Source organism: Mytilus edulis, chromosome 3 (assembly GCF_963676685.1).
Source record: "Mytilus edulis chromosome 3, xbMytEdul2.2, whole genome shotgun sequence".
Taxonomy (NCBI): domain Eukaryota; kingdom Metazoa; phylum Mollusca; class Bivalvia; order Mytilida; family Mytilidae; genus Mytilus; species Mytilus edulis.
Genome location: NC_092346.1, coordinates 90,118,047 through 90,142,164, shown reverse-complemented (window position 1 = coordinate 90,142,164; position 24,118 = coordinate 90,118,047). Strand labels below are relative to the sequence as shown.

At 30.6% G+C, this 24,118-nt stretch overlaps 1 protein-coding gene across 1 annotated transcript in view; it reads left to right on the top strand.

Annotated features, from left to right (window-relative positions):
- The window catches only part of LOC139514662 (uncharacterized), a 28,219-nt gene extending 4,407 nt beyond the window's left edge, over positions 1-23,812 (top strand). Inside the window, exons 2-10 of the mRNA XM_071304117.1 lie at positions 12,047-12,194; positions 12,681-12,817; positions 13,507-13,594; positions 13,947-14,074; positions 15,846-15,927; positions 16,533-17,041; positions 18,471-18,564; positions 19,723-19,967; positions 20,351-23,812. Of these exons, the coding sequence (XP_071160218.1) occupies positions 12,047-12,194; positions 12,681-12,817; positions 13,507-13,594; positions 13,947-14,074; positions 15,846-15,927; positions 16,533-17,041; positions 18,471-18,564; positions 19,723-19,967; positions 20,351-20,424 (1,505 nt within the window). The 3' untranslated portion in view covers positions 20,425-23,812. The remainder of the gene's footprint in view (positions 1-12,046; positions 12,195-12,680; positions 12,818-13,506; positions 13,595-13,946; positions 14,075-15,845; positions 15,928-16,532; positions 17,042-18,470; positions 18,565-19,722; positions 19,968-20,350) is intronic.
- The last annotated feature ends 306 nt before the right edge of the window (positions 23,813-24,118 follow it).

Sequence of the window (24,118 nt, the reverse complement as noted above, 5' to 3'; positions counted from 1 at the left end):
GGGTTCAATTGAGAGGAGTCGCTTGCGGGTACACTATTTGCTGTAGGGGAAATCAAGGTATGCATGGGTGTATCAGAGGGAGTAACGTTACTAGCTTGAAAAACGGTAGTATTGACGGGTAAATTATGACTTTTCGACTGGGAGGGATTAATGAGTTTTCTAATTTGACGAATTTTGTAATCTAAATCGAACATGTACTCATCTGTTTGTTGAATTTCACCCACCACGTCTTCATCCGAGCTTGCGTCCACAATTTTATCATTCAGATCTGTAAGAATATCCCTTTTAAATAACACGGAATCTAAAAAAGCTGTGACGTCCTCAATTTCTATTTCGGAAGTGTCTCGTATGTCTCCAAAATTCTTCCAAAGTCTTGTAATTGCTCCTTTATGTCCAGAACGAATGGCTTTCACCTTTGTATCCATTTTCCCTTTTGGTCACGGCACCATAAATGTCGAGGCTAACTTCTAATATTATTAATTCGTATATTTTAACAAATTTGATTCGTTTAGGGATAGTCACATGTTAAACTATATTTTCGAAGGTAGAGAGAAAACGGCGGATAGCAAAACGCATATTGACCTGCAAAAAGCATATTGCACGGTTATTTTTAGAATATCTAAAAACCAATATACTTTGTGACGTCATGTAATGAATTTCAGGATATTGTTTAACGTTTGGAACACATGATATCTGTGATCGATTATTTGACGAAAAAAATCTTCAAATACATAAGATGTCCAAAAAGTAAAGTAAATGAAATAACAACTTATATGTTGTTATTGTCAAGGAGACAATGTAATATCTATAAAATTCCAACAAACCTAAATGACGATTTTTATACAAATATGGTCAGAAATTAATAATATAACAAATATAGCCTTTGTATGCGGTCAATACAGGATATATCGACCCAAAGAAGTATATCGACCTCGGAGTTCGTCCTCAATCAATATACTTCTTTCAGGTCAATATATCCTTGTATCGACCTCATACAAAGGCTATATTTGTATAATATCGTATACAGAAAACAATACAACCATACAGTTTGACGTTTACTTCATTATATCAGAACTACTAAGGCGACGTCCCACACTGACGTCAACCCTAGATACATAACGGTAAAACGCGACGTCTTGACTCCCTCGGTATTCTCGACAATTATAAACATCTGAATACACATCAATGTGTATAAAATTAAATTATTTTTAGTTGGGTTTTAATTTATTGATAACAAAATCAATATTGATATCCATAACCCTGTATAACGAGGTCTTATCACAGTGTTGACTTTGTAACTTTTTAGAATATTCTTTTTAAGAGGTTTACCTGGTTTTATTTAAATTTACTGGCTTGGTAAACAACATTACCGTCAAAATTAGTATGTGCTATCCCGTTTGTAATAATTCCTATTTTTTTTTATCTATGAAGTAGTTAAGTTATAAGCTTCAAGTAATTCATTGTAACTAAATCAATTCCAATAAACATGTAAAACATTGCGTATAACATGAAATATTGAATAACATTTATAAAACATATTGTATATAAGTATTAAAGGAAAAAAGTTCGTAACATATGAAAAATGTTCATTGTTTGACGGTAATAATCCTTATACAAGTGGTGAGACTTTAATAAAACATTGAATCTGAATCTGAATACTTAGAAGTCTTAAATTGGCTAAGGAAGTACAATTAAAGTGTTCGTACTGTGCCAGATAACGTGATAGTGTATAATTGCCGATGAAACAACGGCCATCAAAAACTTATGGAAAGAATGTTTACAAATATATAAGCTCACCAATGAGAAAAAAACCTGTATAAAAGCCTGTTATTAAATGATTAATTTAGTATAGTAAATTACTGGAAGTTACCGGGAAAATGTATGATTTGAACTATGCAGTACCGTATTAAAGCATGCTGATGAGTTTGTTCTCATATAAAAGTTCAAAAGAGTTGAACAGGGAGAACTATTACTAAATTGTTATATCTAAAGTGAACCAGCCATGTTTACTCTTGACAATTTTTTTTAATAACTGCATTCCTTAAGTTGATGTAGCTGAACAGATATTTGAATTTCAAGTACATCATTAGTCAAGGGTGAACCATATAGAAAGATTAAAGGTTAAGAGTATATTTACTTTAACTCGTGCAACTGAGGCCAAACAAATTAGAAAATATATCAATTATATCAAGTTGGTGCTTGAGATTAAAGAAATCATATCTATTAGAATAACGTTAATTAGGTAGAGTCATAAGAAGCTTACGGTAAATATGATATCCTTTTCTAAAATGACAATGAATTTCTAAAATATATTTTCAAAATTGTATTACGTAAAAAGTCTAGTAAGTTGAACTCACTCAGTGCATCAGTCAGTTTTACTGTAAAACAAAATAGTTTCTTCGATATTTATTTATACTTTCAAATAAAAATACCATACCTACCGCATATCCAAGGTATTTTGAAAATGTCTGAAATAGCCTTTTATCTACAAGTGAGAAAACTTCACATTGACTAATCGCATGAATGTAAACTTATTCCGATTAAAGAACCAGGCTCACGTTCGTTAAAATATGTTCTTGAATTTTAACCGCATTATAAAGAATTTAGTCTGATTTAATACAAAAAAGGCAAATATCATAATTCTTACTTTTTAAGTCCTTAACTCTTGGAATTTTATGTAAATCAAACATACCTCATGAAACTGCATAAGTTGGACCAAGGTTAACATTGATTCCTTAGACACAACATTTTTTCTTAGTCAAGGTTAGGGACCAACGTTATGATAGATACTATAACAATTCATAATAAAGTGTACACAAACTGACATACAACAAAGATAATGTATGCCTAGGAATCATAACTACTAGATGCTGCTCGCGAAATCGAGGTACAGTTGGGCAAGTGTTGAGACAATATTTTTTTTTAAATTTCGCGGGCAATGCGTCGAATGAGCTTGCACAAAGGCGTATATGACATGGATCAATAACTGTCTCCAAATTCTTAAAATTGGCATTTTTCTATGCCAAAAAGATTGTTTCAAAGACAAATTTAGGAAGTACAAAACACTTCATTTATACGTTACATAACACATGTTTGTGACTTTGTATTGTTCCAGAGAAGTTGCGGATCAATGTAATCGGTCTCATCTTTTAGTATGTAATTTATCATATCATGTACCAACAAAGAACAGTAAAATCAAAAATATTTTTTAAGGAGTATTTGTAGTAACTGTGGAAGAAGAACTTCTTCTTTGGTCTGTTTACACAATTCCAAAAAACTATTCAAATAAAAAAACAAGAGATACAACTCAAAGCTTTATTCAAAATATAGTTGGAAACATTGACTGAACATAACAGTTAGTACGACTATATAAAACAAGGGTGGGGATAATAAACCTTTGACCTATCACTTTTATTTCATTAGTTGCTTTGGTTAATAGCTTACCTCGATTTTGAATTCTACATTAAACAAATGTGTTGATGATTACCAGATATTTGAATTATTAGTAAGGGTTGAGAAATGAATACATCTTCCCTTTCCTTATATTTAAATCAGTTGAAATCTTATTTTACAAACACATGGTGTTATTAGAATAAGTCTGAAGAAATAGAAAATGATATGAATATTTATCGTAAACTGTCTGCTTTATTATATGAAGTCGTATTTGCTGACTCATTTGAAGCACTTCTTTCCCAATTGAACAAAAACTGGGGAATATTTAATACTTTGAAAACTTATTGTGAGTTCAAGTGATACATATATTATGATCTTATTCTCAAATTTCCATTTGTTTTTGATGAAAATGAATTGTCAAAAATATTTCATATCTTTTTTTTAAAAAAAGTATGTAAATTGTCACATAATAGTTGTATGGGTGAATGGATAATATCCATACCCAATATTGGTGATAATTGTGGTCATAGTAATGATTGTTGTTGAAAACTAACTTTATCCCACAGTTGTTAGTCTAAAACGAAAGTAATAGGACCAAAATCAACAACATTATTTACTAGGGTATTCGTTTTGTCAAAAGTGATATCGTACAGAACACATAAAGATCTGAGTTTTAAAAGTATTTAGATATATTTCCAGAAAGACATAGGGTTATAGTTTGTAGGTTAAGAACTTGTAACCATATATTCCCAAATGATACTGGTTGATTAATTCGGTTGTTCATACCGTCAAAATATATATTGTAATTTATGACAATGTCAAGAATTGCTGGACGAATTTTTTTTTGTGTAATTCTCTAGACGATTCATGAATACATCTTTTGGATAATGTTCACTGGAACAGTGTGAAGGTAATCAAATATTACAAATCATTACAAACAACACAAAGAAATACAAAAAACTTTTATGAATGTAATACACTTTCTAGCAGGTTTTCAAAGCTAGTATTTGTCTGACTGTCTTTTTGTTGTAATAACCTTGAAAATATTGCAATTATTTTATTCGTTGTACTAATGTGTATTCACTTGGGTTTACGATTGTCTCGTTTGATATCGAAAGACGTCTTGTGACTTTTGGTTCCTTCCCTATTTACGTATACCACACAGCCTTCTTTTATCATACAAACAATAACAACAATAACAACAAGCATAATTATGTTATTCCCTGTTCCGTTCTTGTTTTTATTATTGTTTTAATTCTGAGTAATTCCTTACTTCCTTTCAATTTAATTCGGAAGTTCATTGATTGATAAAATCAAAGTACTTGTGAATGTCTACTTAAGGAAAAATGTGCACATTTTTGATAAACATCTACTAGAAGTGTATTTTTGCAATGCATATAAATAAGTATGATATAAATATTTCAAGGTTGACAAAAAAGATTAACAAATTGTTAAATGTATATGGCTAAACATAGATTTTTATTTTCGGAATAAGTTTAAGCATTGTCATCAAATTGGGTAACTCCAATCGTTTTACCTAAATTGTCAATTTATACATAGTTAGGACTTACTGAAGTATATATGTATGCATTGGTTGAATAATTCCCTAACAATACATTTGCGTAACCCCATTTCATGTTATTTGAAACAGAATGGAAAAATAACCAAAAAATGTTTTATTCTATCGAGATATTTCTACCTTTGATTTTGATTTTAATCTCAATTTACTATTCAGCATTATAACAAATTTCAAATAAAAGTTACATTTGAAATAAACAACACAATGTTACGCTAGAAAACAAAATACTATTAAATCTACAAATGTGTATATAAATATAAAGTTCATATTCAAAGTTATAATTGTAAAATTATAGAGAATTAATGTATTTAATGATAAACAATGTATAATGACAAATAATATATAAACTAACAAAATTATAAAAATACTACCTGAAGATACCCTGGTCTTAAGGTACTAACAAACAGGGATCTTTACTGAAATAGCTGTACCAGTGAAGAAATCTGTTAACAGCATGTGATATATTGTTGTTGAATAAAAAAAAAATTAAAAAAAATGTGTTGTTGCTTAAGTTATAAGGGGTGTCATCCTGGTTTGCCCACTTTTAATCACATGCATATGTAAACATAGGGGGAATTGTTGTTTTAACAGTTGAAGTTTATTTCTGAATTACAGTCATATTTTTTACCTTTATTTTACCTGTAAAATTTGATAAATGATACAATATTCTGCTATTTAATCAAGGAAAATTTGCAAAAATATTTTATATTAGATATAGTTTTTAGCAGGAATATGTATTGAATTTGACAAATATACCTTTTCTTTTACCTGTATTTTTTTTTATAAAAGATACTATATTCTGCTATTAAATCAAGGAAATATGTTCAAAGATATTTTTTATTGCATATAATAAAAGATACTATATTCTGCTATTAAATCAATGAAATATGTTCAAAGATATTTTTTATTGCATATAATAAAAGATACTATATTCTGCTATTAAATCAAGGAAATATGTTCAAAGATATTTTTTATTGCATATAATAAAAGATACTATATTCTGCTATTAAATCAAGGAAATATGTTCAAAGATATTTTTTATTGCATATGATAAAAGATACTATATTCTGCTATTAAATCGAGGAAATATGTTCAAAGATATTTTTTATTGCATATAATAAAAGATACTATATTCTGCTATTAAATCAAGGAAATATGTTCAAAGATATTTTTTATTTCATAGAATAAAAGATACTATATTCTGCTATTAAATCAAGGAAATATGTTCAAAGATATTTTTTATTTCATTTAATTTGAGTAGGAAAATGTATTGAATTTGACAAATATAAGGAAAAAAAATGACAAAAATATGTACAAAATTAATGTTTATAATTTTTACAACTTATCAACGAATAATTTAATTTTGGGTGTTACATGTCTTCTGATTGGCTGACGTTATTTTGTTATCAGCCAATAGACATAATTTAGTCATGTGAACGTGACGTCATCAACGTTTTTTCATGGTTTTCTACGGTTTTAAATGGAATTTAGAATTAAATTATAAGAAATGACTGTAATATTTTTTCTATCTATTCGAAATAACATAACAAATGTGGTGCACACTGTTAAATATCCCGCTACGCGCGTTATTCAGTGTGCACCAAATTTATTTATGTTATTTCTTCATAGACAGAAAACATATTACAGGCATTCCTTAAATAATTTTAATTGTTGGTACATTCTGAAAAAAAGTAAAAAGTAAAATAATGAATTAAAGATTAGTATATATTTTTTAAAATTTTAATAAATACTTTGTTCTGAAATTTAATATAAAAAAATATCAAATTAATCCTAACAAATAGAATATATATGCAACTGTTCAGCTTTACAAACGACACCAATTTGAACATTAATCTGCATCCAGTGTAGCATTTTCTTCTTTAAAATAAACAACAGTTAAATAACGATACCTCGCTCAACAACTTCAGTAACAACTTCACCCAGAAAAAGTATTTATTGATTACGAGACAACAACCAACAACGCAGCACAGACAGCGTTCCCAGGGGTAACCGTGAAAGGCTGCTTCTTCCCCTTTACCCAGTGTATTTGGCAAAAGACACAGAAATGTTGACTACAATCGCATTATAAAGAAAATGAAGACATCACTCGATTAAAACGACAAGCCGCAGTATTACCCCTTGTTCCACCCCAACTTGTTGAGGAAGTTTTGCTTTAAACTTTAGAAGACATTGGTGAAGCTGACAACATACTCGCTACAACATTATTTACTGTTTACGTGACAGAATTCTGGGTTGAAGGATACTGCTTTCTGTGGAACCACTACGACATATAAGGACCACGCTGCACTGGTGGACCAATCACCTGGAAGGATGGCACAACAAAATTAAGAAGAGACTTAAACATGCCCACACCAATATCTACAAGATCATTGAGTTACTGAAGAAGACCCATGCACTAACAGAATGTTATGTTATCCAGTATGCAGCAGGAGGAGCCCGTCCACCAAAAAGACGAAGATACATAGTCAACAGACTCTTAACTACTAAAAAACAGATATCGACAAGGACTCATCAGCGTAATAGACTACACTGATATAGCATCCCGTCGTCTCCATTTCAATTGAACAACTTAGTGAAATATTGTAATTTGTGACTTTGTAAATATAATGTTTTTTTGACTTTTGAAATATATATATGAAATATTCTATTTCCCATCCTTACAGTGCCCCATATTACTTATTTTACCATAATGCTTTATTTATTTATTTCCTTATGCAATGCATTAATAAACTTGATTCATATATTATATAAATTATGTTTGCAATAAAAGAGAACTTGTATTGGAGTATTCATTTCATGAAAATCATTCTGAAACTAATGAATTGTTCGGACACTTAATGTCATTGTTTCGTCTTTAGTTGTTAAATGAATAGTTTGAATCAAGATTTACTTTACAAATCCTTGCTTGAATTGATATTAAATTATTGAGAGAATTTTTTTTTAATTTATTTATTATTTTTCTTTACAAATCAAAATGGAATTACAAAATAAAAAATACCTGAATATAGAAAGAAAACACTGATAAACTATATACCTAAATTGGAACAGACTATACAATTGTATGCTCATTAAACCTTTGTCTTTTCTTTTTTTTTTTACTAAAAGATAATTAGTATAATTAAAAGTGGGCAAACCAGGAGTAAACCGTAAAAGGGATATCCCGGTTTTTTTTTTATAAATTTTGTATTTACATTGTGTCATAAATAAAATTTATTCGTTCACTTGTGTTAATATGTCTGTTAAGTCTTTTCAATTGATAATTAATAGAGTGTCTTTCTATGTTGTGATGTTACACTTTATTTCAGGTAAGGGTTAAGGTTGTTACCTACTTAAACGTATAAACCCGCTAAATTTGTTTGCACCTGTCCTAAGTCAGGATGTTCAGTGGTTGTCGTTTGTTAATGTGATTCATAAGTGTTTCTCGATCTCGTTTTTTCTATAGATTAGACCGTTTGTTTTCCCGTTTTAGATAGTTTTACCTAGTAATTTTTGGGAACCTTTATAGATTGTTGTTCGGTGTGAGCTAAGGCTCCGTGTTGAAGACCGTTCTTTGACCTATAGTGATTTACTTTTACAAATTGGGAATAGGATGGAGGTTGTCTTATTGGCACTCATACCACATCTTATTATATCTATTTACGTATACCATCATTACATTAGATACATAAACCTTCTATATCTATATCATATCTCTATCTATCTGTTGTTTCGTCTTTTAGTATACTTTCATTACTGTTTTAATTGTTATACTAGTATGTACTTGAGACAAAATTGGAAAACACGGTAAAAATAAAGAATAAAGATTAATTCCATTGTAAATAAACGTGGGAAATAAAAATAACACTTTGGCTATTCCAGAATACATATATCTAACAGTATATCTAATAAAAAAAATGGGATTAAAAGACATAGATAGTTACAAAATGTATATGATTGATAACTAGACGGATTACCTATTTGATTATTTGACATATATTTTTCTGGTATATGCAAAAAGGTACCAAGTATCAAGTTTTGTGCACATTTATACTGTTCAATTATTTGGGAAAACCATATTCGTGAACAATTCGACAAATGTGAACAGACATAATAATGAATGGTTTAATGCAAACTGTGCCCTTGAACGTCGAAAATTTAATTCATCTGGCAATTTGTACCAACGTCATTCTACAGACACAAATCGACATTTATATATCTTAGCCCGCAATAGTTATAATCATACGACTAAACGTGTATCTCGAGCCAGTTTCAAACGTGCCAAAGGACTTGAACTTTGCAAAATAGCTAAAACAAACCCACGAAAATTTTGGTCAACAGTTAAGCCGCGAAAGAAATCAAAATGTTTGGCTGATAGTGATTTGTTGTTGCGTCACTTTGAACAGTTCCTGGGGGAAGACCCTCCAGATATATGTGAAGAAGTAATTGGTCTAATTGAAAATAGCTCGTTTTTGGACACTATTACAATAGACTCTTTAGATAACGAATTCTTGGAAGCTGACATTCTACGTGCTATAAAATTATAAACTTAAATTTGGAAAGTCTGCTGGGAATAATTCCATCATCACCGAAATGTTGTCGTCGAATCCAGTTTTTTTCGCTCCTTTTTTTAAAACTCTCTTCAACTATATGTTTGAAAATAGCTTTTTTCCTGATACGTGGTCTGAAGGCATAGTAATAGCGGTTCCGAAAAGTGGTGACTTGACAGATCCGAATAATTATCGACCTAACATTTTAGTGAGCATTTTATCAAAACTGTTTACATCAATGTTAACCGAACGATTACTTGGCTGGGATGAGGACCAGGAAAAACTTATAGATAATCAGTTTGGATTTCGACCTGGCTGCTCTACTGTAGATGCTATATTTGTACTCCATGGTATAATAATACATGTTCTACAACATAAATCGAAATTATATTGCGCTTTTGTCGATTTTCGGAAAGCATTCGACAAGGTTATCAGAAGAATTCTATGGTAGAAGCTACTAAATAGTGGAATAAGTACGAAATTAGTTTCAATCATAAAGGCAGTTTATGAAACTGTTCGTTTGAGATTTCGCACTGAAGGTGAATTTTCAGAGGCTTTTGACAATTTCTTGGGAGTGAAACAAGGTGAGCCATTATCACCTCTGTTGTTTTTATTCTTCGTGAATGACATTATTCAAGATATTCCTATGGACAATGATACAGCGATGTCTTTAATATCAATGGATATCTATTATATCTAAGTTTGTTTGCTGACGATACCGGCCTGTTTGGAAAATCAGTCTTACTAGAAAAACTTTCATTTTATTGTAAAAAGTGGAATATATCTGTTAATACTGACAAGACAAAAGTAGTCGTTTTTAGAAATGGTTGGCAACCTGTTAATAACCGCTTTTTCTTTGACAACCAGGAGCTGGAAATTGTAAACTCTTATGTATACTTAGGCAGGTTACTTCATTTCAATGGAAAGTTTTTGCAATCACAGAAGAGGGTTTCTCAGCAAGGAGCAATGGCACTTTCTTCCTTATTCGGCACTCTCAAGCGAATTTATATTGAATATAGTCAAGCATGTTTCTTGTTTAACAGTATGGTGGCCTCTATACTTAACTATGCGTCTGAAATTTGGGGATTTCATCGAGCCAATGAAATTGAACTCGTTGATAATCGTTTTTGTCGTTTTATATTAAAGCTTGGTAAAAATGTACCAATCGCCTTTTTGTGTGGTGAACTTGGTCATCTACCTATGTCCATTTTAAGGAAAAATAGAATTATAAAGTTTTGGTTGCATATAATATATGATAAACCTGATATGGTATATGATATGTATAACCTCCTGCGTATTGATGCCTCAAATGGCAAGAGAAACTGGGTTTCACATGTTCGTGATTTATTATTTAGTCTAGGTATGAATTATGTATGGAATGATAAAGTGAACCCTTATGTTGCATTTGAATATATAAAATGTCGTATGAATGATCAATACTACCAGAACTGGTTTACTACTTTGAACGATTGTGAAAAATTGTGTTTATATAGAAAATTGATAAATGAGTTTTGTTAAGAAGATTACTTTAAGTATGATTTTTTAATATTAATATACTGACTAGACTGCGTAGTGGAACATTAAAACTAAATATTGAAGTTGGTCGTTTTGACAATATTGTAAGAGAAAATCGTATATGTATATGCTGTCATATTGAAAACGAGTACCATTTTGTTCTTGTATGTCCTGCCTTTAGATCATTGAGACTACAGTTTTAACCAAAATATTATTGTTCATGGCCAACTAATAGAAAGCTGGTATTTCTTTTACATGCTAGCTCAAAGAGTCTAACTAAAAAATTGTGTAGATTTCTTATTGCGGCATGGAAGTTAAGATCACAAATTATCATTGCATAGGAGTTGTAATTATGTGCTTGTTATGACCATATTGTGTTGTTCTCTGTTTGTTTACTGTCATTATTGGAATTGTATATTATGTTATTTTTCTATAGCATGATGTTTGCTTCTGCAATAAAATATATATTCATATTCATAATATCAGTTATAAATCACTATATGAAGCATTTGCGAGTGCATAGGACGATATAAATGTGCCGACCAGCTGAGAAATCATGTTAGTAATAGTTTAATCAGCCTAACTTGGACTTTGTTTGGTACCTATCTCGTCGCCACTTTCTCCGTATTTATAAAGTGTTTAGGCTTGACCATATAAAAAAAATTTGTAGGTAAAAAAAAAATTTAGAAAAAATGTTATTTTCCTTTCATTAGCATACACCAAAATATCCTTTCATTTACTGTAAACCAACTAATTTTCGCGAGCGATTTATTTGAGCGAATTTTGCAGTAGAAAAATAACGCGGATATAAATCGTCGTGAATATGTAAAACTTAGATGTTTCCTTATTAAACTACATCAAGTAAATTAGAATATTGCGAAAGAAAATAGCCGAGAAGTAAACAAGAAGGGATAAAACGCGAAATTAAATATCCCCGAAAATAAGTTGGTTTACAGTATACGCGCCAATAATGTGCAAAGATACTAGAATTGTTACTTCTAATACTTTTCAGTGGGACAAGTATTTGGACAGAAACAATGTAACCTCAAACAAGCAGAGCAGTGTGCTGTTAGCCTACAGTCTCAGTTTGATGAAGCATACATGGAATACGAGAGACAAGATGTACACAAAAGTACCAAGAAATTCACAGATTTATGCAAGTAAGATTCAGCGGCTCTTTTTACAAAAAAAAATCTTACAAGTAAAATGTTAATAGTAAGATTTTTTTCAATTTTTTTAATTCATTGGGTAAACCAATCAAATTACAAATAAAAAATCATGCATATTGTTTACTATTCCCTTAGTAAGTCATCTCGTCTATACAAATACTAATTCTGCATATGAGTATATGTGTTAGATACAACTAGAATAACTGAAACAGCATAACTGACTTCATCAAAATTCTAAATCACAATCCAGTAGTTGAGGTCCTGAACAAAAACACCACTACCAATCTTATGGTATTCACATTTACTGTATCAGTAGGATAAATCATATCAAGAAAGACCTCTCAATAATTACGTATGTACTAAGAAAAATCTCACGTATAATTGCCTTTCAGTGATATCTATCTACATGACTAGATTTAATTATATGTATTTCTATTTTGCAAAACATTCTTAGTTTTATTTTTCACTTAATACCAGGTCCATTATTGTTGCTAATAATATCACTAAATGGTATGACGAGAAAATCAAAATGTGTGATGAAACAGCAGCTAAATATGTCAAGACGCAATGGACTGACACTATGAAGGATATTCAAGTGTTCTGCAATGACTCGGGTAAGAAATAAATGCAAATGGTAAAAACAAATAAATAAATATTGTAGAAGTTTCTTGATTCATAAATGCAAGTTTTATACAATTCGGTGTTAACATTTTTCATCTCGTTAAAATAACACTATAAAAGTTCATAGCCTACAAATCTTCAATTTAGAAAGATCTACGGACGAAAATACTAAATGCCTATTGGTGTTTTAAAAATATAAAAAGTACTAATATTAATTAAGAATAAAACTGAGCCCTCGTTATTTCTCTTATTGAGGATAAAACAGCCTTTTTTTCAATCTTCACATAGCGGAAATCAATTGTGTTGTATTGCTATGACTTGTTTTGTACCATTAGGTATTTTGCTGCAATTTTCTGCATCTGCATTGAATGCTAAATCTGAATATTTTTTGTTTTAAAATGGAGAATAACACATTTTTAAACAGGTCCATAAATGTAGAAGACTAATATGTGTACGTATATGTTTTGCGGTTATCAAATCTTATTTCTGTTATTCCTACAATTTTATTGAAGAAAGTCTCATCACTTTGGCTTATAACTTTTTATTGACTATTCAATTGTGTTATCAATAGAAATATTAAACCCAATTTCAAATTTCATCTTCAAACTTTAATTTTACAACCAACTTTGTACTAAATAATATTTTCTTTTGTTTTCTTTGTATTTTTAAATTTGCTTTCTAGTATGTACACATTTCAAAGACTTACAAAATTGCAAATCAAAAATATATGAAAGTGGAATACAAGACGGACAAGTAGAGAAATTTTGTAGGTAAGTAAAAGGAGTAGACTGTCAATATTGGCTTAAAAAGTAATTTGTTGCTGGTGTTTTCTTGAAAAGTTTTTGCTGGAAAAGATGTGAAAATATGAGTAAGTTACCCACGAAAAAAGCACATGTCATTTTGTATCTGTTCCGATTCATTTTGGATGAAATCTGTCAAAAGATTATGATAAAGTTCTATTTGGAGGGAGTCATAGCTTTGTTCAGGTTATTTCTTTACTTGTACCGTTAAAGATAACCCAGGCACCCCTTGACCTTGAGTAAAAATACTAGTAAATACGAGAAATAAAACTGAATTTATTATAATATTTTTAGGTAACTCTGGTATTGTTTTTACTTTCAGAACATTTAATGAAAGTTTGGTGTGTGCAAATGAGATATTTATGGATTCTTGCTTATTCGATATCACATTTTACTATTCTTTGTTATCCAGACCATCTAAATCCTACTATAACAGGGCTTGTTTATCAGGTAAATTAATGATTTTAAGGGGAAAATCAACCCGGCAATTAATTTTATAAACAGACAGTAAATATGCATAGTTTTAATACCAATTTCAGCGATGATACCACCATTCGTCTAAATACATAATTTTAAGAAGCTGAATTATTGGATCTGCACAAAATAAACAAAAAGTAAAATAACAAAACTACGGAACTCCAAGGAAAGTTATTTAAAACGGAAAGTGAAATATCAAATGGCAAAATCAAAAGCCCAATCACATCAAACGAAATGAAAACAACTGTCAATTTCCAAACTTGGTACAGGCATTTCCCTGTGTAGAAACTGGTGAACTTAATCTAGTTTTATAGCTAGCTAAACCTCTCACTTGTATGACAGTCGCATAAAAATGTGTACGTATGCCTCTGCGACGAAAAATAACCGAAAAATCAATATCTTTATCCGTATATCAGTCGGTATGCAGAGAGCATCATGGTTTTTTGCCCATTCGCCCTTAAAGAAGATACACATTCTCCAAAATGCATTTTACATTTACTGAGGTTGACATAAGAAGGATTTTGCCGTCTGTCTAGGACATTTTTGGGTATACACATGCTCTCAAACGCTTATTTTTTTCAAATATCTTTGGTCCTTAAGATAGTTCTATAAATACGTGTCGTACACAAAATCGGTATCAGTTTTTCCTTGGTAGTATTGTGGCTTCAATGCAAGAAACGGTATAAACCAAACAGAGCATAGCCAGAAATTAGCAGTGGTTTTGCTAATTAATATTCATATGTAAATGAGAATTGTACCACGTGATAGTAGTTTGATAGGCTTGATATCATTAAAATCTTTAAAACACGGACATTATAAGTTGCCCGTCACAGAGTCCTTGTTTACAATCACTTTGATATTTCCGTAAAGTTGTCAGGCGGTCAAAATCAAAACAATGAACGCGAATTTAGTGAATTTTTCGTGTTTTTGTGAGTTTATTCTTCTTGAAATAGTGACATTCTAATTTTACGTGGGAACCTAGAGTTCAACGACTATATATACATATACAAGGTTTGGACTTGCTTATTCTTTGGAAATTCAAGTTTCAAATTTCACCCCGGCAACCTGTTTTTGTAATGGCCTTGTAAGCCAATTTTCAACACGAAGTTTGCAAATTTGACGTTTCAGCCATTTTAGCCTGTATTTTACACTGCAATGTTAAAAGCCTCTCGCTTCGATTTTTAAAATAGCTCAGGAACCTGTATTTTTGCAACAACAGTCATTATGTTTCGTTTAAATGGTGTATATTGTTGTGTATATTCATTTTCTGCCCCGGCAACCTGTCTATCAATCAAATTAAAATTAAAACAGACATTTTTTCAAAATTCCCTATCATTTTAATGTAATTTCCGTGACCCGTATCCGATTTTTTTAGTATAATATTCAAATAAGCAAAGTGGCGTTGATTTCTGGATATGGTTTTATCTGCAAATTCTATTACATAAAGATACATTAGATAGATGCATGCCTGACAGCAAACTATAGACAGTTGTGTAATTCATATTGTCACTTATCTTGCATTTTTATTATTGATGCAGAGCCTTATATGAAACCATTCATGCTATATTTATACACCATGCTACATTTGTATTTGTTTTCGTATAGGATGTACATCTTAGATGAACCCATTCAAACTACATGTATACAGCATGTTAAAACTGTTCTTAAAGGCTGTACAACTGTAGATGAAATCGTTCAAGCTATGTATAATTATATATATGGCATGCTATTTGTTTTCTTTTAGGATGTACAACCTTAGACGAAACCATTGAAGCTATCAACAGTTGTTGGGATCATCATTATAATGATTCGCTAAGCAATTGTCAGTAAGTATTAGTCATAAAAATCATTAATTTTAAATATCGACATTACATTTTTAAGACATGAATGCACATAATGCTTGTGTAAAGATAGTAATTTTCTTAGTTACTGCGGAACTATATGGTCTCTCAAAAGATAAATTAGAATGAGACATGTGTAGTATATATGAAGATGTATACCAACACGTTTAACGTGACTTCACATTAAAAGAAATGAGTAAATCAGCTTGTCAAGATGTTCCACTTCTTACGTTGGATTGATTATTTAATGGGAAAATATCAAGTTATATTCACAACATATTAAAAAAAACATCACAAGCTCAAACTTAAGTACACGATAAAATAACTATTAGTATATAGGGAAATGAGCACAGTCAGTAAAGAACGATCACAATGACTACAGGAATAAAACGATTGCAATACCTAAAAAATACTCCAAATTTTAAAGGCGACACCTTCTGATTACGATATGACAACATCAAAAACATGTTTAATCTAAAGATATTATGTATGTTTTAAATGCGTTATTAAATGAAAACTTTAGTTTGCTAAGTCGAAACATATATATTACTTCTAGCTTATACCTCCTTTTAGAATATTTAAAATTTCAGAAAGCATATTACTTTCAAGACTTGCCTGTACGAAAAGGCAAAGATATGTAAAGAAATTAACAAACTACTTCATCCATCAATACAATATGCTGAGCGTGAAGTAATGTGCACAACTACTACATCCACAACGACGACACAGATTCCTTTAACGACAACACAGATTCCAATTACGACAACACAGAATCCACTACCGACAACACGGATTCCTTCAACGACAAAACAAATTCCACTACCGACAACACAGATTCCGCTACCGACAAGTCATATTCCAATTACTACAACACGGATTCCTTTAACAACACAAATTCCATTTACGATAACGCATACTTCACTAACGGTAATGAGTACGACAACTGAAATACCAGCCACAACAAAAGCAATGACAACTGCTAAAGAAAAATTAAGGTTAACAACCGACTCTCTTACGTTTACTTCTAAAATGAAAAGCAGTAAAACGTTTACCACAAAACGTGTTACTCAGGAAACCGATATTCCAGCTTTGACCAGTGGTAAGCAATCGTATACATATGTGCTAAAGACAACTCCTACAAAATACCCAAATAAATCAGAAAAAAAAGTAAAAAAGGGAACGAAAATGTTTAAAACGACGTCTAAACTAATCAATCCACAAAATACAACAACAGAAATTCCATTGGATAATAATTGTAAGATTATTTAACACAATAGTCTCTATTTACATGGATACAATAGAAAGTTTTAAAATATCTATGATTATGTTTGAAAAGGGAAAACAATGTTTTATTGTAAGAGACCTAAAATAAAGGCAATATTCAACTAATTCCGTCTTTATTAGATTATACTTATGTTAGTAATTTACATTAAAAAATCTCTAAAAAAACAATTGCATGCACCTATTGTGTTCCAAAGTCAAAAAAGATTTTGTGATATATATTTTATGGTCAAATATTATTAAGTTTAATCTCTTGTGGTTAGTATAAAAACCAAATCCTATTACTATAAATACAATGTTATATATTTGAAATCTGAAACTAGGCGATACTCGGGAATTCAATTAGTTTATGTACCAAATAATTTAAACAAGTAAAAAAACAAATCACAAGGTAAAAATACCAAAGCCTTGATGACACTGGAATTAATTTTGAAGAGACGAATTAAAGTTATTATAAAAGAACTCTTGGGATAGAAACTGCCCTTTGAATAGGAGGCCTAAATCAGACTATCGCTACTTTTGAAAACATCTTCTCCATATTCAAGTGCTGTTGGAATATTTGTAGGCAAATTTCATTAAAGTACAATTCAATTCGTCTCATATATAGTAACGTCTAGTTACAAACCTACTCTCACTAACATTTACATGTTTGAGATAAGATATGAGAAAACAATTGCACAGGTACTATCAATTTTGTGACAATACATTGAAATATACAATTTAAACACATTTAAAGGCGGAACAACAAGTCAAAGGAATACTCAAATTTCTTTTTATATACAGTTATAAACCCTTACAAGAATTTTGGCACATACGAATATAGATAAAAGTCGACGATAAAGAAGTTATTTTCAATCCCATTGAAATCTATTTTCTGTGACAAACACGTCCATTTCATCTAACACAAAAGTTATAAATAACTCAGGTACCATGATAAAGTACTTTTGTTAACCTTTGTGTCAAGGATACAAACGTTGCAGAAATGTATCGCCAAATTAATGCCATGGTACAAAAAACTTTTTTCAAAGCTTTGACGTGTCGAATATAATTTTCAACATTAGAATTAGTTAAGCCTCTTGTTTCAAGTTCATTCTATGACTTAATTCTAGAGCCCATACCATGAAATAAGCAGATTTGACGAAATATTTAGGGTATTTTAGAACGTATGCTTTCAAGTGATGTTTGCATCAATAAATATTTTTCTGGTCGTTAATCAAACTTAGATTTGTAAAACTTTTTGATAATAGATGATGAAATACGCCATGTCATTAGAAATTGTTTAGCACACGTGAAGGACCAGTCATCCCTTAAGGCCTTGCATATTGACTTTGAAACTTGCATGTAAGTATAAGTATGGCAGTTTAGCAACATGAAAAATTCTAATATAGTCAATATTGGGACTGACAATTCTATTTATAACATATTCGATTAAGCAACAATTATTTTTTCCATACAATTGGAGTGTTTTACTGATATAATTATTATCAAGTTACATACACTTTAATATCGGCTGTAGATTTTATTTCTGACTACACTTTAAATAATATTGATCATATCTTTATATTGCCGCTATAACACTTCCTGATGACTGTATCAAACAAGGAAATATTTTGGTTTAAAGTAACGTCACTAAAAGACGGACGAAAGATGTTCGTCACAATTTGAGACCATTTTCGAAACTGACTACCGATGTGTTTCGCATGTTTAGATCTTTGCAACCTGGAGGAATAGTCTAATCTGTAATGTTACCGTGTATGTCTGGTTCCTAATTGACTCAATTCTATGCCCTTAGCAAACGGCAAAAGCAAAAGCTCAAACATATAAACCGAATAGGAAATTAAAAATGGTTGATTAAACCTGGTTTCATATCCAGCTAGGTTTCCCACATGTACAGCTCGAAATTGTTGAAGGGCTCTGCAAACCTCGCTCTCGTCCTACCCCAGTTGTTAAGTCTCGTGTAAATAAGATGGTATTTTTCTGACATTGATTTGTTTCAGAAATGTGCAAAGGAACTAGTGTTCTCCTGATTAATGTTCGACTTATTACACAAAAATTGTATTTACAAACACAAATGCTTTATTAAGTTGAAAGACTCATAGGGTTGATAATGAAATATAAGTATGTATACACTGGACATTTCGCGCCTGGCAGTAAAACCTACTGGCTAATGATGGAATATATAAAAACGTAGCCAAGCTCGGTAATTATTGGGGCTTTAATAAATTCCGATTTCTCACGAGTTATTAGTGCCACGGACGCCATATGCACGTTAAGGAATCTCTACGACAACTCTCGTATATTTCCGTGAACTGTCTGTTGTCCTTATCTACACATCCATCAGTGTGAAAAGAGATGTTTATTTATTAAAGATTTGAACAAATTTGTCTAAATTTGACTGATTAACATATAAAATCATTGTGTTTTTTTAATACGTCTTTTGGAGTATTATATAGTTGTAAGGCAAAACATTCTAATTCACTCTGACTTTTTTAATTACAGGTCTGTCTTTAAAGCATACTCTTGCTTGCATTCAAATATAAGCATCGGGAAAAATATTCTTACATTAAACGAGTTACTTCCGCAAAGTATCTTTAACTTCACAGAAGATGTGTTCGAGAAGTGCCACCAGCTGATAAACAATTACCATTCGTATATTCAACGAGTAGAATCATCATGTGGAAGACCCAAACCAAAAACAATTGGATGTTCTGGTCATAATTATGGCTTGCTGGACTGTGATTCTAGTATGTATTTACATAGTATTGGTCAGAGATAAATGTTAAATATAAAATCAATATTTGTTTAAAAAGGTAGTGTCAATGTTACACAGAATGTTGTTAACAATTGTAACCATCCCTCCTCCTTGTGAATTGTATAGTAAATTAATCACAGCTAAACAGGTGTGGCTATTTTTATTTGAAAAGATCTGCTAACTGAGTATTACCAATAACTTTTATAGATATCTTCTAATTTTAAAGTTTTTTTCTTCAGAGGGTTTCATATTCCTTAATCGTATTATAATCATGATACTTGCTGCTCGTCATTCTGAGACTGATGATAAAATGTCGTTCTAAAATAATATATTGCTTTGTCACATTTACACATATATGTCTATTTATTTTTTCAGGTGCAGGCGGAATGCGTGTCACTGGTTTTGTACATATAGTAAATATATTAACGTTATTATATAATTTTATGTAATTCAATACAAACAATAGTTTACATGTTCAAACAACTGAATCTCAAATATTATATTTTGTGGACTTATTGTTAAAGTGGAACATTATTATGTTGAAAAATTATTAGCATCCACAATGCTCGATCAGTTTGCATGTGCATAAACTAAGTATTTCGATAGAATTAAATGAAGATTGAGACAGTAAAATTTTCTTACGCCATGATTTTCCGAATTTATAAAGCATTTTCTAGTAAAGTATAAATAAGACAAGTGCATAACATAGCTTTAGTGCTGGCAGTATCTTCATGTAACAAACGAGAAGATACAGTTTTAATCAAATGCAAAGATGGTTAATTACAATAATTTTATCACCTTCAATAATCTAAGAAAAAAATCATCTAAATTTTATCATGATTTCATTATATTGAATAAAAATCAGATTCCAATAAGTACACATAATTTCCTTGTTGAATAAGTCCACCAATAAAAATAATCGCAATGATAATCGGCGGGACTGTTGAATGCTTTAATCGATATGGAACAACTAAAAAATCTCAAATATATGCAGTGTTTCATAATAATTTGATAATACTCGGCTAACCATCATTCACAATGACAAATCTTGGATTAATAGCAAACTTTCAAACTGTTTTGGTTGAGACATAAATAAAAAAATAAAGGAATTGAAATCACACAAACATTGATATTTTTGTACACATTATAACAACATTCCATGACGCAGCGATACATTTTTTTTTTTTAAAGAATATTTAATTGATACAGAACTTTATCTAAAATCATTACCAGCAACACGCTTAATATATATAAAATACTACTACTATAAGTTAACACAGGAACAAAGTTACAACGAAAAGACATTATGTATATATGTAGGACTCAAATCTATGGCAGGTACCAAATCTATGGCAGATTCCTAATCTATGGCAAATGTGACGTTACAAACGCCAACCAACTCAAATCTATAGCAGATTTTTTCGTTTTCTCCAAACCTATGGCAGATCATTTTCATAACGTCACAATTGAATAACGCCACATTACATCGTCACCGCCGCTAACGATGGCGGAACCCAAAGATTTGAGCACCATTCCAAATGAAGGTATTTCCCTCGACAATAGTTTGTGGGTGGTTTAAAGGAATGTGTGACCTATAAAATGTGCTGAACCGACCGAAGCCCACGATGAATAAGGACACCGCTGTTTTCAGTACCGGATATTCTAGAAAAGGAGTTTAATAAGTGAAATATAAAATAACCAGATACCAATTGGATTTAAATTGCAATCAAATAAAAAAAAAGTATTAACAATGAAAAAGAAAAAAAATTATGTGAAATATCAAACTGTTTAGTTTTATCAATCTTTTTTTTTTTTTTTATATAAAAACCTGCCTTCTTGTTTGCTAAGAAACTTACTAGTTGATTTAATGAATGTGTTAAACAGGGACCATGAACAGATTAAAAAAAAAATATTTTTCATCATTTCAATCTTTAAGTCTGTATTAAGTTATATGGATTCATCATTTACGGAATGTTTGTGTTGACCATTATGAAATGTTTATTCACAAATGTTTGTATCCATGCTCACGTTGTCGTATATTTCCACTTGTTTAAGACAAGTCATTGGTCATATTTGTAATGCTTGCACAAAATTTTCCATAGATTACGAAACAACAAAAATCCGCCAAAGATTAAGAAATTTCAAAACTTGCCATAGATTAAAATTGTCAAAAATCTGCCATAGATTAGGATTATGAAATCTGCCATAGATTTGGGATTGCATGACGTCACATTTGCCATAGATTAGGAATCTGCCATAGATTTGGAACCCACCATAGATTTGAGTCCTACATATATAAATAATCATTATAATTTGAAAAAATAACATTTAGTATCACCTCATTTTTGCAAATGTACAAGAATGTGACCACTGATTGTATGTTGGTAAATAACTATACATGTCATTAAGTGAAATGGGAGAGAGAGAGTGAGTCTGTCATCATTGTAAATAAAAACATGCACATAACTGAGTACATTAGTTGTGTACATTAGTAAAATAGGGGATCATCACCACTTTGGTATTTATTCTAGTTGTATACTTGGTTTATGATTTTGTATATTTTAATGTCGTGTATTTTGTTTATCTGCTATGTTGCTTTTGTCTTTATAATTTGTAAAATTGATGATATGACGATTGTTGTATTTTGACTTGTTTCTTTTTTTCGTGTATATAAGATTACATTAAAGTTTTTTTGTAGTCCTTTGTATGCCTTTAAACAAATACCAGTAATGTTGGTATTGAATATGAATATAACAAGTTCAATGTCAAAATGAAGAACAGCACAAAAGCAAATGAAAATGGTCGAGTCTCTTAGGTCAGATAAGGATGAGTTAAGTTCAACTTACTACTCCAACCGAAACGTCAATCTCATCTGTCTCTTTTAGTACAACAACAATTGATATCCTCAAAGAATCGAACCCCATTACACTTTTAAAATAAGGAAGAAAAGTTTATTATAGCTATGTGGATCAACTAAAAAATTTCTGAGAAAATACTTGAATTGTAAATGTTGGGGAAACGGAAAATACCATATCTATATTGCATTAAATATAAATAGAACCTTGGAGTGATCTTCAATTAAGTATAGTCAAATTTTATTTATATACTGCATTAAAAAGATCTTATTTAAAAAATGAAATAAAAACTTAATAAATGTTTAATTCGGGTATAAGAAATCACACTGTCATCAAAGAGATCGATCGATACGAAAGGAAACTTAACGAGCAATGAAAGCGGTTAAATAGAGTGTTCAAAATTGCCTGACTGGAATTAGGATAATTATGTCAACTCTAGCACAGTCCTGTTTGAAGTCCATAAAGAATACACAACATATATACAAGGAAAAACTATTTAGCTAATATCATGGAAAGGTTATGAGCAGTATTGTTGTATTCACCCCACGATTTTAAATCTTTTCTAACAGAGGGAAAGTATTTTTTAACATATGAAAAAGTAAAATTGGATGATTTTTGTTAAGCTTTTATTGTACAGCGTTGGTATTTTCTCTGCTGTGTATAATTTTTGATATTTTTACCTATTATGTCTGTTTGTTTTGTTCACACATATTTGTCAATATAAGGGAAGTTTAGGCAACTGTTATAAAAGTGAAAGGTATCTTTTTTGATTTTACATTTTAGCATACTGAGAAAACAAAACACAGTTATCTCTCTTTATTCAACAGACTGTATCACCAATCATCACACTAAGTATGGGAACATTTTGAAACGATACATATATGTACACATTTGTAAATCTGAAGCGTTTTTATTTTTTTCGTGAGTATTGTGAATGTAATGATTTCTGTCATTATAATCAATAAAGTAATTTTGTTAATAATTGTCTGTATTGCTTTTTACATGAAGATATGTTAAAATGGTGCTCTGTGAGACAGAATTTATAAAAAAAATTCCAATAAAATTGAGAAAGGAAATGGGGAAATGTGTCAAAGCGACAACAACCCGACCATAGAGCCGACAACAACCGAAGGCCACCAATGGGTCTTCAATGTAGCGAGAAACTCCCGCACCCGGAGGCGTCCTTCAGCTGGCCCCTTAAAAAATGTATACTAGTACATGGACGTCATACTAAATTCCGAATTATACATAAGAAACTAAAATTAAAAATTATACAAGACCAACAAAG